The sequence below is a fragment of the Urocampus carinirostris genome, chromosome 18, assembly GCF_059441175.1.
Source record: "Urocampus carinirostris isolate Australia breed hairy pipefish chromosome 18, RoL_Ucar_1.0, whole genome shotgun sequence".
Lineage (NCBI taxonomy): Eukaryota > Metazoa > Chordata > Actinopteri > Syngnathiformes > Syngnathidae > Urocampus > Urocampus carinirostris.
In genome coordinates, this window is record NC_142366.1 from 17,890,106 (window position 1) to 17,906,773 (window position 16,668).

At 39.8% G+C, this 16,668-nt stretch overlaps 1 protein-coding gene across 1 annotated transcript; it reads right to left on the reverse strand.

The window, feature by feature from the left end:
* Positions 1–6,816: 6,816 nt before the first annotated feature.
* Positions 6,817–16,081, reverse strand: LOC148348534 (natterin-3-like). Its single transcript, XM_088322282.1, has 3 exons — positions 15,924–16,081; positions 13,075–13,159; positions 6,817–9,009 (listed from the first exon to the last, which is right to left on the reverse strand). Exons 1-3 carry the CDS (start codon positions 15,996–15,998, stop codon positions 8,450–8,452), a joined length of 720 nt encoding a protein of 239 aa, XP_088178408.1. The 5' UTR covers positions 15,999–16,081; the 3' UTR covers positions 6,817–8,449.
* Between the last annotated feature and the right edge of the window lie 587 nt (positions 16,082–16,668).

The following is a 16,668-nucleotide window of genomic DNA, read 5'->3' on the forward strand; positions in this document are numbered from 1 at the left end:
TGTGTGAAATTGTGAAATTTCCGAAATGAAATACATACATTCTACATTCTACACAGTGCGAATGATGTGGTCAGGAAAATTTAAAAAAAAACGGGGAACAAGTGAGAGTGAAAAAAATGGACACTTTCTGTATTTTTGTAGGAGGAAAGCAATAGGGCCTTTAACAAAAGATCGACTCAAGAACAAAAAAAATAAGGAATAAACTGAGGGTAACTTCAAATAATACTTCCATGTGTAAAAACTGGGCTAATTTAATAAACATCCAATCATGTATTAACTTTACCAACCAGTTTACTTAAAAAAAAACAAAAAACTCTGATCGGACCTAACATTCATTTGAGTTTCTCCTTTGTACTTCATTTGAAATATGTGTAAATAGTTATTCTTATAGAGTACCAAAAGAGACTGGGAGGTCGCTGGTTCGCGCCTTGGCCGAGTCATACCTAAGACTTATAACATTGGTAAAATGGCGGCGCCCTCTGTTGGCTGCGGCTGCATCGGCTCGCTACAACGGGTCAGGTGTATCGACATTTCGTTCTGTGTACATTGTTACAAAGAATGACAATACAAAGGAAATTATTATTATTAAAAGAAAGGTCTTACTGATGGAAAAAAAGACAGTATTGTTGACTTCACAGCAAAGAGCCATTATGAGACAGGGAGAAGAAGGGAACAAAAGGATCAAAGTACAATTTATGCAAAGTCTTTTTCTTTCTTTTTAGATATTTGAAAACTGCAAACATGAGGGCAAGGAAAAACTCAAAAACCTCAGCATGAGGACCCCTCAAATGACGCACCCCCATACCTGTCAACCCCCAGGGCTCTATGCCCTTTCAGAATGTTGTATTTTCCCTTACAAAATACAAAATAATCTTGCAACATATTTTTTTCAAACGTGTCCTTTTATGTAGTTTAACATGTTATATTGTGCATTTGTTTCATTATATAATAATAATAATAATAATAATTTCCTTTGTATTGTCATTCTTTGTAACAATGTACACAGAACGAAATGTCGATACACCTGACCCGTTGTAGCGAGTCGATGCAGCCGCAGCCAACAGAGGGCGCCGCCATTATACCAATTATATGATATATATATTGTTAATTCACATTTTGTTGTGAGATACTGAGTTGCTCGACATGAATGAGGTTTATTATCAAAAAAGTTCAAAAATGAAGTCGCTTGGACGTTCACCGTAGAAGGAAAAAAAACACTGTAAATATACTGTAAATTCCAGACTATAAGCCGCTACTTTTTTTCCAAATTTTCAGCCCTGCGGCTTATTCAGTGAAGCGGCCAATTTATGTAATTTAACGGCCACCAGCGGCACTCGAGTACAAAAGGTCAAATTTAGACCGGTGGAATTGTGCGCCGAGGTAGACTGCATCTGCATCCTCTTAGTTTACGTTCGAATTGTCCGTATGACAAAGGTTTGTTCCGATTATGAGGAAAACGTCCTTGATGGCGAAGGTTATAAGGAGAAAGCTGAAGACGGTTTAACGTGAATTTCGCAATTGCTGTACGGCTTTTTATAACAGCTGCGCTTTATGCGTTGCGAGCGTGTTAGGAGTAGCATGGTGGTACCTTTCACCGGCACGGTTTGGGATGAAAGTTATATTATTATTATTAAAGCTTTGAAAACTCTCTCGGTGTACCGTCTTTCTTTGTAAATATGTGTAACCATGTATAATATGTATATTCAACTGTATATTTTTGTAATGTATTTATTTTAGAGACTTATTGTGATATGCTTTCTACGAGCGAATCAAAAAGAAGGGGCGGAGCAAACGCGGGCTGACGGGAAGTGGGGTAAAGCTAAGTTAAATCCTTTTGTTGTTGCAGCGGACAATAGTGGATATATATTTTTCCCACTTTTAACTTTGGAAATATACATTTTTTTTCATTGGATTACTTTCAACGGGACCTGGACTTTAAAAGTTTGCATTAAATTCTAACTACCGGTATCATTTTCCTTTCATGTTGCCGATTGTGGTGGATAAATTGTGTACTATATCTGCAGTTTCAATCGCGGCACCTAAAGTCGGGTTTGGGTTAAACTTGTGACTGTGTTACACGTTTAAATGTTGGCGCATGCGGCTTACAATCAGGTGCGCTCTATAGTCCGGATTTTACGGTACTTAAATAGATTAATACATTTTCTTATTTAAATTATGAATTCATTTTCTGCTTTAAATTATTGTTGGTAATATACTGATAAAAGGGATGACCACAAACCTGTCTTTTTTCATTTTCTCCTTTTATACTACCTTTTTTCTTAACTTCTTTATACAACATAATAATTCGTAATATAATGCATCAAAGCAAGTGAGCTGTTTGAGAGCCGGCTCTCTTTAACGAGTTGAGCCGAAAAAGCCGGTACTCTAAAAAGAGACGGACTTCCTTTCACTACACAACTACCATGGAATGATGCATGATGGGAAATACCCAGGTGGCAGACGCAACAATTAAAAAAACGATACTGAGATAGCGGCGAAGTCGTTTGACTTGATTAATTTGGTGTTTCGTGATAGTCGGTGTATACCGGATGGTACCTATAATTGACAAATTTGCGTTTTTCCGTACAAATTTTCGTGTACGTCGTACACGTCTTAAAATGCATAATAAACGTACTTTGAACGGCAAAAACGTACAGGTTGACAGGTATGCACCCCACCTTTTAATGCATTAATAGTCTGAAAACCGTGTGTTGACTATGTACTTTTTCAAATATACAAAGAAAGGATGCGGAAATGTACTCCGTGTGATTTGAACCTCTTTTTAAAAAGCAAATACAACTATGTGTCTTCCCATGAAATCAACAAGTCTATGACAAATAGAAAGTATTTTTTCTTTTCTTTTAGATTTGTGACCTGATCTACTGAACTGAGTCACAGTGAGGAAAATATAAGATTTGGGTTTTTGGTATCAGTGGGAAGTATAAGAAAGGACCTTTAAAATTATACAATAGCCAAGGCTTGCACCCACGATCCGGTGATCGCCCGTCACAAGGAGATCGCTTGGAACGCGGAAGTGGCACTTCCTTGCAGGTGGTGTTGAGAGCGGAAAAAACAGGTCAGTAGCCGGGACGGGAGAGCAGAAACGTGGTCAAAAACAGAAACGGGTCGAAGCCGGGACGGGAGAGCAAAAACGTCGTCAAAAACAGAACAGGTCGAAGTCAGGAAACAGACAGGAGCCAAAAAAACAGGAGGAAGTCAGAGTCGGAGGGCTTGCCTAGCGTGACCTGAGGTTCGCAGACGGTCTGACAACCGGTAACAGAAATCCAGGGGTGTAAAAAGTGGCAGGGAGCCAATCAGCGTCCGGAGCTGTTGGCGCCAAACGAGCGGGCACAGGTGACTCGCATCAGTAATCATGACAAGTATAGTTTTAAGGTTTGATTTTAGCAAAGGCATTTGTACACACAAAATAAACCAGGCTGAAAGACATTTTTAGCATGTTTATTTAAATACACATAAGAAGAACGTTAATTCTGTTTTCTAAAATAGGAAATATTGAACTTTAATCACTGTTTTTGTCACCTTTGTCAAGAACCGGAACAGGATCAGGACCCAAACGCGTGACGTTACTCACACAAGCTTTTTATTTAAAGGGAAATGGGGAATCGTGCACGTTAGGCAGCAGTCTGGCGAGAAATTATAGGAAGCCAGAGGCAGACGAGATTGATACCAATTGCCCGAGTTGATATCGGACGGATGGAGTCGATAACAGACAGGACGGGACAGACAGGATAGATAATGAAACAGGATATCGCAAATAAACAGAACAAACTAGACGGGAACGAAAACTGGAGAACATAATAAACAAGACAAAAATAGACGGAAACAAAACTGGAAACTGAAATTAAACAGGACAAAATAAACGGGAACAATACCTGACAGGAAATACCAAAAGAAACGGGACCGAGTCCAAACCCACGTCTTGCGGGGCAGAAGATCGTCGACTGACAAAGGAAAAATGAGAGCACTTAGCTTAAATAGACAGAAAGCCAATCCGTCAATGAGCCGCAGCTGGTGCCCCACGGGCGGGGCCAATTGGGTGCCAGGGGAACTGTGATAACCTTCCCTATTTATGTGGATAATGAAACTCAGGGAAAGTGTTTTCGGATGTCACATCTTTTAAAATAGCGAAAATGACTTTCCTTGCTTTTTTCTGTTATCGGCCTGTAGCTCAAAAAAGAATGTGCGACTTGTGACTCATTTCAGCAGCGTGGGTCACATTTTCTAGTCACCAATACAAGCACCGACACTTCTTGTGATAAAGATTGTCACAACCAGAACAGAATTAGGACCCAGATGCGTAACGTTAACCACAAATTTATTGAGATTAAGAGGCAGGCCAGCGCCCGCGATCCGGTGCTCGCTGAACGCGGGAGGCAAGCCGCTCACAGAATCGGATCGTGTTCCGAATGCGGAAGGGGATTTTCCGGAGTTGGAGATCGTAGTGTCATAGACGGAAAAACTGGTCGATAGCCGGGACTGGAGAGCAAAACGTGGTCGGGGTCAAAAGACGGGGCGTAGCCGGAGACAAACGGGGAAATCAGGAACGGACGAGTGGAAAACATGTGAAAAAAGCGGGACTGACGGGAGTTAGAGTCAAAATACTTGCCTTGTAGGAACAGAGGTTAGCTGACGGACCGACAACAGGCGAATGAAAGGACTGAGCTTAAGTAGGACGGGGAACCAATCAGGAAGCCAGCAGTGGCTGGCGCCAAACCAGCGGGCACATGTGAAATTAATCAGTCATCATGACAAAGATTTAAATTTTCTCTTTTAAATTGTCATCAACATTTAAGGAAATTCTGTGACCTAATCCTCAATCTTCACTATAAAGTCCAAAACTGGTATGCACAGGTACCAAGTATCAACTTCATAACGCACCCCGTCTGTAGACGTGTTTTACTTTGCAGAGTAAGAAAGTAACACAACATAAATGAGCGCTTTGCCACGCAAATGCCGCTAATATTGAGCCTGCTGAGTAAGCACATGCAAATGATGGCTGAACAGTGTTTCCGTGGTTATTGATTTCAAAAGACACCCACCACAATAATTTTGGCCTTGCAGGGTTGGGTAGGGTTACTTTAACTGGATTACTTTTCAATTACTTTTGGATCACTCCAATACCAAATATGCTAATAAAAGACAAAAGAAACTAAATATGAATCAAATGATAACTCACAACACGTGGTAAGCTTTCTCTCCTGGCTTTGATCTCTTTGATCTCCGGCAAAACTAACATAAAATCAAGGTTGGGTAGGGTTACTTTAACTGGATTACTTTTCAATTACTTTTGGATTACTCCAATACCAAATGTGCTAATAAAAGACCAAAGAAACTAAATATGAATCAAATGATGACTCACAACACGTGGTAAGCTTTCTCTCCTGGCTTTGATCTCTTTGAGCAAAACTAACATCAAATGCGACAGAAACAAAATGAAAATAAATCCAAACAGCTTGCCAACATCATTTTTGCCGTTCCATGTGTTCCGTTACTCCCCAAGCCTGGACAAAATTTAGTCATTTTATTCATATTTAGTTTCTTTTGTCTTTTGTTAGCATATTTGGTATTGGAGTAATCCAAAAGTAATTGAAAGTAATCCAGTTAAAGTAACCCTACCCAACCCTGTGGCCTTGGTAGACTGTGAAATGAAGATTTCATTTGCTTGCGGTTTTGTGTATCTCAGAGAACGTTGGAAAAAATTCAAACATGTCATGGAGAGTATTTTCACCAGAGACGGTGAAGAACATTTTTAAAAATAATCATCTTACCAATGACGGATACAAACGTCCATAATGCATTTTAAATTGGTGCCATCGACGGATTTCGACGTGATTTCTCCACTTTCCGATGATGGCTTGGTGTGTGTCGTGTAACCAATGGTGCTCACACTCAATACCTCAAAATAGTCTAAAAATTGAGATTACAAGCTTTTTGAATTTACTAGCTGTCATACCTGTCAACCTCCACGGCTCCCTGCCCTTATTTTCCCTTACAAAATACAAAAAAAATCTTACACCATATTTTTTTTTCAAACGTGTTTATTTATGTAGTTTAACGTTTTATATTGTACATGTGTTTCGTGATATCATATATATTGTTAATTAACATTTTGTTGTGAGATACTGAGTTGCTCGACATGAATGAGGTTTATTATCAAAAAAAAAATCAAAAATGGACGTTCACTGTAGAAGGAAAAAATACATGCAAATATAATTAAGTAGAATAATACATTTTCTTATTCAAATTCTGAATTCATTTTCTGCATTAAATTATTGTTGGTAATATACTGATTAAAGGCATAACCACAAACCAGTCTTTTTTCATTTTTTCCCTTTATACTTCCTTTTTTTTCTTCTTTATACAACATAATCATTCGTAATACAATGCATTAAAGCAAGTGAGCCGTTTGAGAGCCGGCTCTCTTTAATGAATTGAGCCGAAAAAGCCGCTTCTCTAAAAAGAGACGGTCTTCCTTTCACTACATAACTCCCACTCGAAACCCAAGGCCGCAGACGCATGCGCACAGTAGCATCAAACCGCTCGCTTCGTTTGCAATGAAAAAAACGATACCGAGATAGAGGCTACCGCGGCGAATTCGTTTGACTTAGTTGATTTGCCGTTTCTTGATAGTCGGTGTATACCGGATGGTACCCATAATTGACAAATTTGCGTTTTTCCGTACAGATTTACTTGTACATCGTACACGTCTTAAAATGCATAATAAACGTACTTTGTACGGCAAAAACGTACAGGTTGACAGGTATAATTTTTTTATCCTAAACATTTTCCAAAATATTCAATGACAGAATGTGCCAGACATTTAGAAAACCATGTGTATGAAAAATATATGACAGAAGACTATATTTAGGGAGGGGCCCACATAATATATTATTGACTGGGAATTATCTTCTTTGAACTCCATTTAAAGAGTGAAGTTATATGCTATTTCATAAGCGGTTTTATTTCACTTATACTAAAAAATACTATGTGTCACCTCAGCCTTGAGTGCAACCTATTAAACGCCTGTGCTTTGGAATGTTTTGTTCGATTTACGTATCACCTCGCCTGGGGCGTTAGAATGTGTGTGTCGTGCCCCATTCTGTCCGGAGGGCGATGACCTCTCACCCTTCTCCCAAGCTTCATAGGACATTGGGAAATTTGCATCAAGGACGGTGCAAACCAATCAGCCAGAGGCTTGGTCATGGGGCTGGACATTTGATCACCATGTGTCATAAAAGTGGGCAACTCGAAAGCCCCCACTGCTCACTCTTTTTCTACACACACGATTGTAATTAGCAAGGAAGAAAGATGTGTTAAACTCTTGGATTCGGCTAATAAATTAATATGTGGACTATACTCGGGTCAATAACGTCTCCGACTTCTGAATACGCTCCAAATGTAAGGAATTACTGTATTTTCCGCACTATAAGGCGCACCTAAACGGCTTCTTTTTTTTTCAAAAGCTGAGCATGCGCCTTATAATACAGTGCGCCTTATGTATAGATCAATTTTAAAATTGCAGTTTTCCAACTAACTTGCAGCCGCCGACTCGATTTTCCCCTGAACGCCAAGTAGTACGCGGTGTATGCTGGGATTTATTTACCGGCGTTTCATTGGCTAACCAATGTGTCAATCACCATTTGAATCAGTCACTATTGGCTAAAGTTATTCGGAGGTAAAGGGGGCGGATCCTTTTTATCATTTACAGGCTCGCATAGGCTAAAGGAGCGAAACAAAGCCTGCAATTGGCCGAAAAAGATGAATGTGAATCACACGTTGGTTTGGTTGCACAACGGCATAGAGAAAACATTTTTTTAATATTCTGTATTTGTAAATATTTTACTCTCCTGGATTTACTACACTCACGGTTGTAAGAAGACCATGGTTACGTATCATTAATGAATGTGAAGGCTGCAAGAGAACTTAGGTGAGCTATGCGGATTTATATTTTCCCGGTAACTTGTTTTAGAACGATCTTGATGTTTCTGTGATGAGTCTATTTTTAAACTAAATTCAATTCAAAGTGTTTCTTGTCATATGCACAGTAAAGAACCCCGTTTCCCTGCACAATAAAATTCTTGCTTTGCTGTCCACACACACAGTTGCCATCAAAAAATAAAATGGAAACTAAGAAATGTTTGTTTGGTGACACTGTACGGACACCGCATCTGCACGTGTCTACGACACGTATTTGCTTCTTTGCAAGCTTTGGGAATGTTAAGGGGGTAAAAAGTTTGACTGAACTATCTTACTGTTTTGTCGACGTTCCCATTGTAGCTCCTTATAATCCGGTGCGCCTTATGTATGGAAAATATAGGACCACAAACTATTTTTTGGGGGTGCGCCCTATAACCCGGTGCGCCTTATAGTGCGGAAAATACGGTAGGAGTCAGATTTCAGTTTAGGAAATGTTAAAACCTTACAAGAGCTAGTTTGACGGGTTGCTAACTTTACCGGTTTGCTTGTTGTACGCATCCCAATTGATCGTAAGGACTTGGTAGTACCTGTACCAGTACTGGGAGCCTTTCCACGGCAAGATGAAGGCCTTAAACTTGGGCACCACTTTCCCCAGACCGTATCGGTTCCTGCCTATAAAAACGACCCGGCCGCAGCACGTCTGCACCGCATGCTGCGGTACCCAACCGTACATTCCGGTTTTCCAGGTCAGGAACCTGAAATTGTCCTTGCTGGTCAGGACGTAAAATTTGGCTACGTTTTTCTCAATGTTTCCAGAAGGGAAATGGCAGTAGGGTCCCAGGTTGGGGTTGTAGAAACCCGCCTGGCATTTGTACATGCACACAAAGTCGGTGCGCTCTGAGTAGTCGTTGTAGACGGCCACGGCGTTGGCGGGTAGGGTCCCTTTCCAAACTTTCCACTCCAGGTTGCCGTATTTCCCGAATTTGGAATCCGGCGTAGTGGGCAAAGGGGCGCCAGGACCAGGGACCCAATTGGGAACGACTCTATCCTGCTGGGCTTTGAGAGTCGAGTCTGCGAGAGAAAATGAGTTACAGCAGAAACTCTGTTGGAAGGCAATTCATGTTAGAAAACCTTTCAATATGATAGATTTGAAACAATTTTGCAAAGAAGAATGGGTCAAAATGGAGAATTTTCTAGTTTTTGCTCCCCCGCATGGGTCCATCACCCTCCAAAACTGACAAAATGACCAGACCCCCAAAGCACCCAGCGGTAAATATGCATCTCCTTTTTTGTTTTTTGGCATTGAAGAATTGTCTGCCGCTCCCGTTTCCTGTCCTCGGCTGGGGAGTTTGAATGACATTGAAGTGAATTGTCTTTATTGTTATTGATATCAACGTTGTAAAACGTTCTAATCAACGAAATTAGACATGGCACTCCAGGGTAAAAACGGAATAAAGACTTAAAAAAAAGACTGTCAGAATATCTAGGCAAAAATATTTACAAATAAGTTGTTGGGAATAAAATATTAAAATCTATCGTTTACCAAATTTTCGAATTAGAATTTAACTAAGTGAACTCCATCAAATATGGCCGAATTAATCGAATTAGTGTCGTTGGAGTCTCTGGTAAACCCTCTCTTCAAGTCCTCTCGCTTCTTTTCTCGACCCACGTCTTTCCGCAAGATGGCGTGCTGGCTCCTCCCATGGGCGTGCCAATGAAGCCCAACGTTAGCCCCACCACCTCGCCGCGATATCTGGAAAACTCAAAACAGCGGCGAGCGTTTCTCATAACAATGCCTGCCGTCCTCCGTCATCAGGGCCTTTCTGCGTCTTCGGATGTGCTGACTATCTCATCAGTCTCACGTCCCGTGCCCGCCATTCCTGTAAACAACACTTCCTACCAGGGTGCCTCGAACTTTCACTGCTCATTGAACTTAAGCCTACTCGGTGAAAATATTCATTGCACTCAATAAATGTAACTGGTATTTAATCGTATAAAATCCTTTATAGTCATATGTATAAAATCCTTCAAAGTGGTTAGAGATCTCATCTCATCTCATCTCATCAGCCGTACCGCTTATCCTCATCAGGGTCGCGGGGGGGCTGGAGCCCATCCCAGCCATCTCCGGGCAGTGGGCAGGGGACACCCTGAACTGGTTGCCAGCCAATCGCAGGGCACACAGGGACAGACAACTCATTCGCTCATTCACACCTAGGGACAATTTGGACCGGCCAATTCACCTGAAATGCATGTTTTTGGAATGTGGGAGGAAACCGGAGTGCCCGGAGGAAACCCACGCAAGCACGGGGAGAACATACAAACTCCGCACAGGAAGTCTGGAGCTGGATTTGAACCCACAACAGGTTCCCATGACATGAACTGTGCCGCACAAGCGCTAACCACTGCGCCGCCGTGCTGCCCTGGTTAGAGATCGTTAAGTTTAATTAGTACGATAGTTTAAGTCAATTGTAACAATATGTTTCCGTTGTGCACTGGTAAGCACGTTCACCTGACTCGCGCAAGCTCCACAGATCGAGACTGGGTGGAAACACATGTTGGCCTGGAGAGGGATAGGTCCCACCAGGCTGTACTTGCCCAAGACACACCACAGGAAAAGGTGCACCTACGACCCTGTTGGTTAAGGGATCCAACCAACCAACAATAGTGAATATGAAATGAAAAGTAGCGCAATAGACTGTATATTCTTTAGCAAATCCGAGAAATAAAAATAATTAAAGTAGTTAACCAATATATTTGTATTAAGACATTTTTTACTTAAAAGAAAAATCACCATTTTTATATATGTTCTAGATCATTTACATTTTCATATTGTGTTATAAATTAAAAAATTGTTTGATGATTTTATTGGGGGGTTTCTTAATGTTTGTCACGACCAGAAGAGAAGGGGGACCCAGATGCGTAACGTTACTCACAAGTATATTGAAATATAGAGGAAAGGTGCTCGCTGGACGCGGGAAGCAAGCTGCTCATGGAATCGGAACGTGTTCCGAATGCAGAAGTGGATCTTGCGGAGCGGGAGATCGTAGTGTAGTTTGACGGAAAAACAGGTCGTTAGTCGGGACGAGGGATCAGAACGTGGTCGGCGTCAAAAAACGGGTGGTTAGCCGGGACGGGAGATCAAAACGTGGTCGGGAACAAAAAACAGGTCGTAGTAGGAAAACGGGTGACAAAACGGGACCGACGGGAGTCAGAGTCAAAAATGCTTGCCTTGTGAAAACAGAGGTTCACTGACGGACTGACAACCGGCGAGTGAAATAATTGAGCTTAAATAGGACGGGGAACCAATCAGGTAACCAGCAGCAGCTGGTGCCAAACAAGCGGGCACATGTGAGTGTAATGAGTAATCATAACAATTTTACCTAAAAAGAAGTGTGTCTTAAGCCCAGATCTGTCATTTTAAAAATGTGTGAGAACCAGGACAGAAGGAGGACCCAGACGCGTAACGTTTTCACCCAAGCTTTATTTTACGGGAACGGGGCATTCATGCGCGTGTGCACAAATGCCAGTGATTCGGTGATCGCTGGGCGGAAGAAGTGAGACAGAAGTCCGGCGCGGTAGAACAGGAAGCCAGAGGCAGAAGAGATCGATACCAGATACACGAGCAGATACCAGACAGACGGGATAGATACCGGACAGGACGGGGCAGACAGGTTCGATACCTGATACTGGAGACTAGAGCAAGGTATCGGACAGGACGAGCTAGACGGGAGCGAAACCGGATACTGGAGCGAAACCGGATACTGGAGCAGGATACCGCACAGGACAAGATAGACGGGATCGATACCAGATACCGGAGACTGGAGTCAGATATCAGATAGGACAAGAACAATACCGGGCAGGACGGGACAGACAGGATCGATACCAGACAGAGTCAAAATACACGTCTTGTGGGTGCAGAGGTTTGTTGACGGACTGATAAGGTGTGAATGAGAGCACTGAATTTAAATAGAAGGGAAGCCAATCAAGCAACGAGCCCCAGCTGGTGCCAAACGGGCGGGCCAATTGGGTGCCATGGCAACCGTGACAAAAATGAATCAGTTATCAATTTGGTGCTGAATGTTCCATTATTATTGTAAATATATGTATTTTTTTAAAGTCAGTCTGTTAGCCAAAACACAAGCTCTTTTTAGAGTGAAGGATTTTATATTTTATACGATTAAATACAAGTTACATTTATCGAGTGCAATGAAGATTTTCACTGAGTGAGCCTCAGGTCACGCCGTTCCAAATGCGAAATGTTTTGGCTGGGGAATTTTGATAACAGGGCTCTGACGCAGGAAGGCAGGCATTGTTTGGAGAAGTTGTTCTGATAAGTGCTCTGATGTTTCGACCATTTCAGACATCGAGGGGAGGTGGTGGAGCCGTGGGGCCACGTGGGGGCTTCTCCTGGCGCGCCCATGGGAGGAGCCGGCGCACCAGCTGGCGGAAAAAGGCGTGGGCCGGGAGAACTTTGAGAAGATCGAGAGGGAAGTGTCATGTCCTGCACGGTTGTCATGGCGCCCAGCTGGCCCCGCTCCTTGACACCGGCTGAAACGCATTGGACTGATTGCTCTTGGAGTACTTAAGCGTGCCTTTTGGAACTGCCCGCTGCCAGATCATTGTTTTACCCTCGTTGAAACCCTGTTCATGCCCGTTTGATCTGAGTAATGCCTAGATTGTAATTTTGCATGCCTTTGAGCCTGCTTTGTTTTGTTTTTGGTCCGTTTGTGTGTCGGACAACTTTTCTTTCTCAATTAAAGTGACATATCGTCCACGCAAATGAGCTCCGACTTCCTGCTCCCCGGCCCGTTTCGTGACAGGAAGATCGAGAGAGGAGGCTTGACGGAGACTCAAGCGACACTAATTCGGCTAATTCGATGGAGTTCACTTAGTTAAATCATTTAAGAAATTATATCTGCCCCCGTGTGGAAATGCCGGTCTCTTGTCCATATTTTCCCAAAAAGAAATGAGCATGCATTGTTAGGTGAATGTATGTTTTGTGTACATTTTAATATATTAATTCCTAACAAGAGAGCCAAACCAAAAAAGACCCAATTTGTTTAAAAGAAACAATTCATATCACAAAAAAAATATAGATATATAACGACGGAAGGTAAAATAAATATATTTGTTTACCTTTTCTTGTAATATTAGGGAGCCAGACAAATAGCCCTGAAACAGCCACGAAAAGTAGAAGAAGAAATAGCGCCACCGCTGCCACCTAGTCATAAAATTTGGAGATTATAGACAAGGTACATAAATCTTTTGGTGCTAAATCACATGATATTCCGGCTACTCTGTTGGTGATTTAGCGCCACCACATTGCCAATTCACAGAAAAACAGATGTTCTATACGATGAATCAAATCTATTTGGTAGTGACGTACAGTCAGGGGAGGCAGGTGAGGCACAGCCTCACCTGTCATCATGTGAGGATAAATTAAAAGCTCTTTAAAATATTTCTAATTATTCAATGTTAAAGGAGAATTATATTCTTTTTGTATTAGTAATTGTAGTATTGTAGATTTTGTTTCTGCATTATTTGTAGAGTATTCCTGTAGTCATTTTGTAGTATTTATGTCTTGGGATTTTTGTTGTATTTCTGTAGTATTATTTTTGTTGTATTCCTGAAGTAGAATTTTTGTACTATTGTTGTGGTAAAATTGTTTTTATTTTTTTTGTGTAATTTCACTGTAGATGTAATTTTCTAGTGTATATTTCTGCAGTATTTATATAGTATTTCTGTATTAATTTTACTGTAGTTATTTTGGAATATGTTCTTATATTATTATAGATGTATTTGTGTAGTATTCATTTATGCAGTATTTAGGTAGTATTTGTGTAGTAATATTTTTTTTAGTATTTTCAAATTTGGAGTATTTTTTTAGTATCACTGTAGATGTATTTTTGTAGTATTTATTTCTGCATTATATTTATAGTATTTCTGTCGTATGATTTTTAGAGAATTTCCGGTTGTATTATTTTTGACGCATTTCTGGAATATTATTTTTGTGGTATTTCTATAATTTAATGTTTGCATTTTCATAGTATTTTTGCAGGGGTATTTTTCTACTATATTTTACTGCAGACTTTTCGTAGTAGGAATTTTGTAGTATTTCTGTCTTGGGATTTTTGTTGTATTTCTGTCGTATGATTTTTGTTGTATTACTGAAGTAAAATTTTTTACTATTGTTGTAATAAGATTGTTTTTATTTTTGTAACATTATTTGTGTAGTTTCACTGTAGATGCAATTTTGTAGTGTATATTTCTGCAGTATTTATATAGTATTTCTGTATTAATTTTACTGTAGTCATTTTGGAATATTTTCTTATATTATTGTAGATTGTATTTGTGTAGTATTCATTTCTGCAGTAATTAGGTAGCATTTGTGTGGTAGTATTTTTTGTAGTATTTTCAAATTTTGGAGTATTTTTTTAGTATCACTGTAGATGCATTTTTGTAGTATTTATTTCTGCATTATTCTTATAGTATTTCTGACGTATGAGTATTTCCGGTTGTATTATTTTTGTCACATTTCTGTAATATTATTTTTGTGGTATTTCTGTAATTTAATATTTGCATTTTCATAGTATTTTTTAGAGGTATTTTTCTACTATATTTTACTGCAGACTTTTCTTAGTAGGAATTTTGTAGTATTTCTGTCGTATTGTTTTTGTTGTATTCCTGAAGTAGAATTTTTTAATTATTGTTGTAGTAAGATTGTTTTTATTTTTTTGTGTAATTTCACTGTAGATGTAATTTTGTAGTGTATATTTCTGCAGTATTTATATAGTTTTTCTGTATTAATTTTACTGTAGTTATTTTAGAATATTTTCCTATATTATTGTAGATGTATTTGTGTAGTATTCATTTCTGCAGTATTTGGGTAGTATTTGTGTAGGAGTATTTTTTTGTAGTATTTTTCAAAATTTTTGAGTATTTTTTAGTATCACTGAGGATGTATTTTTGTAGTATTTATTTCAGAATTATTTTTATAGTATTTCTGTCATATGATTTCCGGTTGTTTAATTTTGGTCCAATTTCTGTAATATTATTTTTGTGGTATTTCTGTAATTTAATATTTGCATTTTCATATTATTTTTGCAGAGGTATTTTTTTTACTATATTTTACTGCAGACCTTTCTTGGTAGGAATTTTGTAGTATTTCTGTGGTATTATTCTACACATATTTTATAGTATTTTTTACAGATTTTTGAAAAAATTTCTGAAGTATTTTTATACTATTTCTGTATTATTATTATTATTATTTTTAGAATGAAAGCAAAATAATATAAGATTCTATTGTTAAGCACTAAATGTTACGTTTAGATTTGTAGTCATGTTGTAGTATTTATGTAGTAGTATTTTAGTAGTGAACACACAAGGGGACAATTGTGACAAAGCTGGCAACGAGTAGTACTTTACATAGTATTGTATATATATTGTCATTATATTTTGAAAATGTTCTGCAAGCTGGATTAAAAAGCCTGCCGGGCCGCATGTGGTCCACAGGCCGTAGTTTGATCGCCCCTCCGTAAGAAAAATGTCATAGTGCCCTGTTTGGATGTAGCATACAATTATCCCTGTAAGTGCGACCCATAAGGAGCAATGACGCTTCATGGGACAATGCCATACAAACTAATGCCAGCTGCAGTTAATTGCGAGTGAAGAAGAAATGCAACGGCAGAGCGGAGTATTACTGTAGATGTACTTTTGCAGTATATATTCCGGCAGTATTTATACAGTATTTTGACAGTATTAATTTTAGACTATTTTTGTAATATTTATTTCGGCAATCTTTTTACATTTCCCGTAGCAAACATGGCAACAATTTTAAGCATTTACAGGTACTTTACCCCATACTCAAGCAGTTTTAAATCACATTAAAATGTAAGTATTTTCAAAGATTTCAAGCACCCGTTTGAAAGCTGTGGAACATAAAAATTTTCTGATACTAATGACAAAAAAATGTCCGGTGGACTCACCTTGAGAGGATGGGGCCATCCTTTAACATTCTGAGTGTTCCCTTCCTCAAGGCTTATATTCTCCATCTGGTACATTTTTTTCTTTAGTTTTAATTCGGATTTCAAAACATCCAAGAAGGTTTAACGTTGTATCTTGAGGTACAACCAGAACTAAGCAGGGATGACACGAGCGAGGTAAGAAAGCCTGGACATCATAGTCACAAAAGACACGCCTTGTGACACGTTTATTTGATCAAGTGAAGGATTGTATACATTTGACTTTAAAGGATTTTATATGATTGAATACAAGTTACATTTATTGAGTTTAATGCTGTAGTTATTTACTGACTGTGCCTGTATTCAATGAGCAGTGAAAGTTCTGGGCAAACATGAGTGGTGGAATATATTGTTTACAGAACGGGACGTACTGCTGATAAGATAATCAGCACATCCAGATGGAGGACGGCAGGCGTTGTTTGAGAACAAGGCGCTGTGTTGTGTGAACGGTGGGGGCAAAACAATTCCTTGGCGCGCCCATGGGAGGAGCCGAGACGCCATGTTGCGGGGAGACGTGGGCCAAGAAAAAAAAGCTAAAGGACTTCAGAAGAGGGCTTCCCAGAGACTCCAACGACACTAATTCGGCCAGGGGGGCTTCCTTGGCACGCCCATGGGAGGAGTCGGCACGCCATTATGCGGGGAGAAGATGCCCAATAGGAGAGAGCTAAAAGACTTGAGAAAAAGGCTTCACACAGACACCAACGTCACT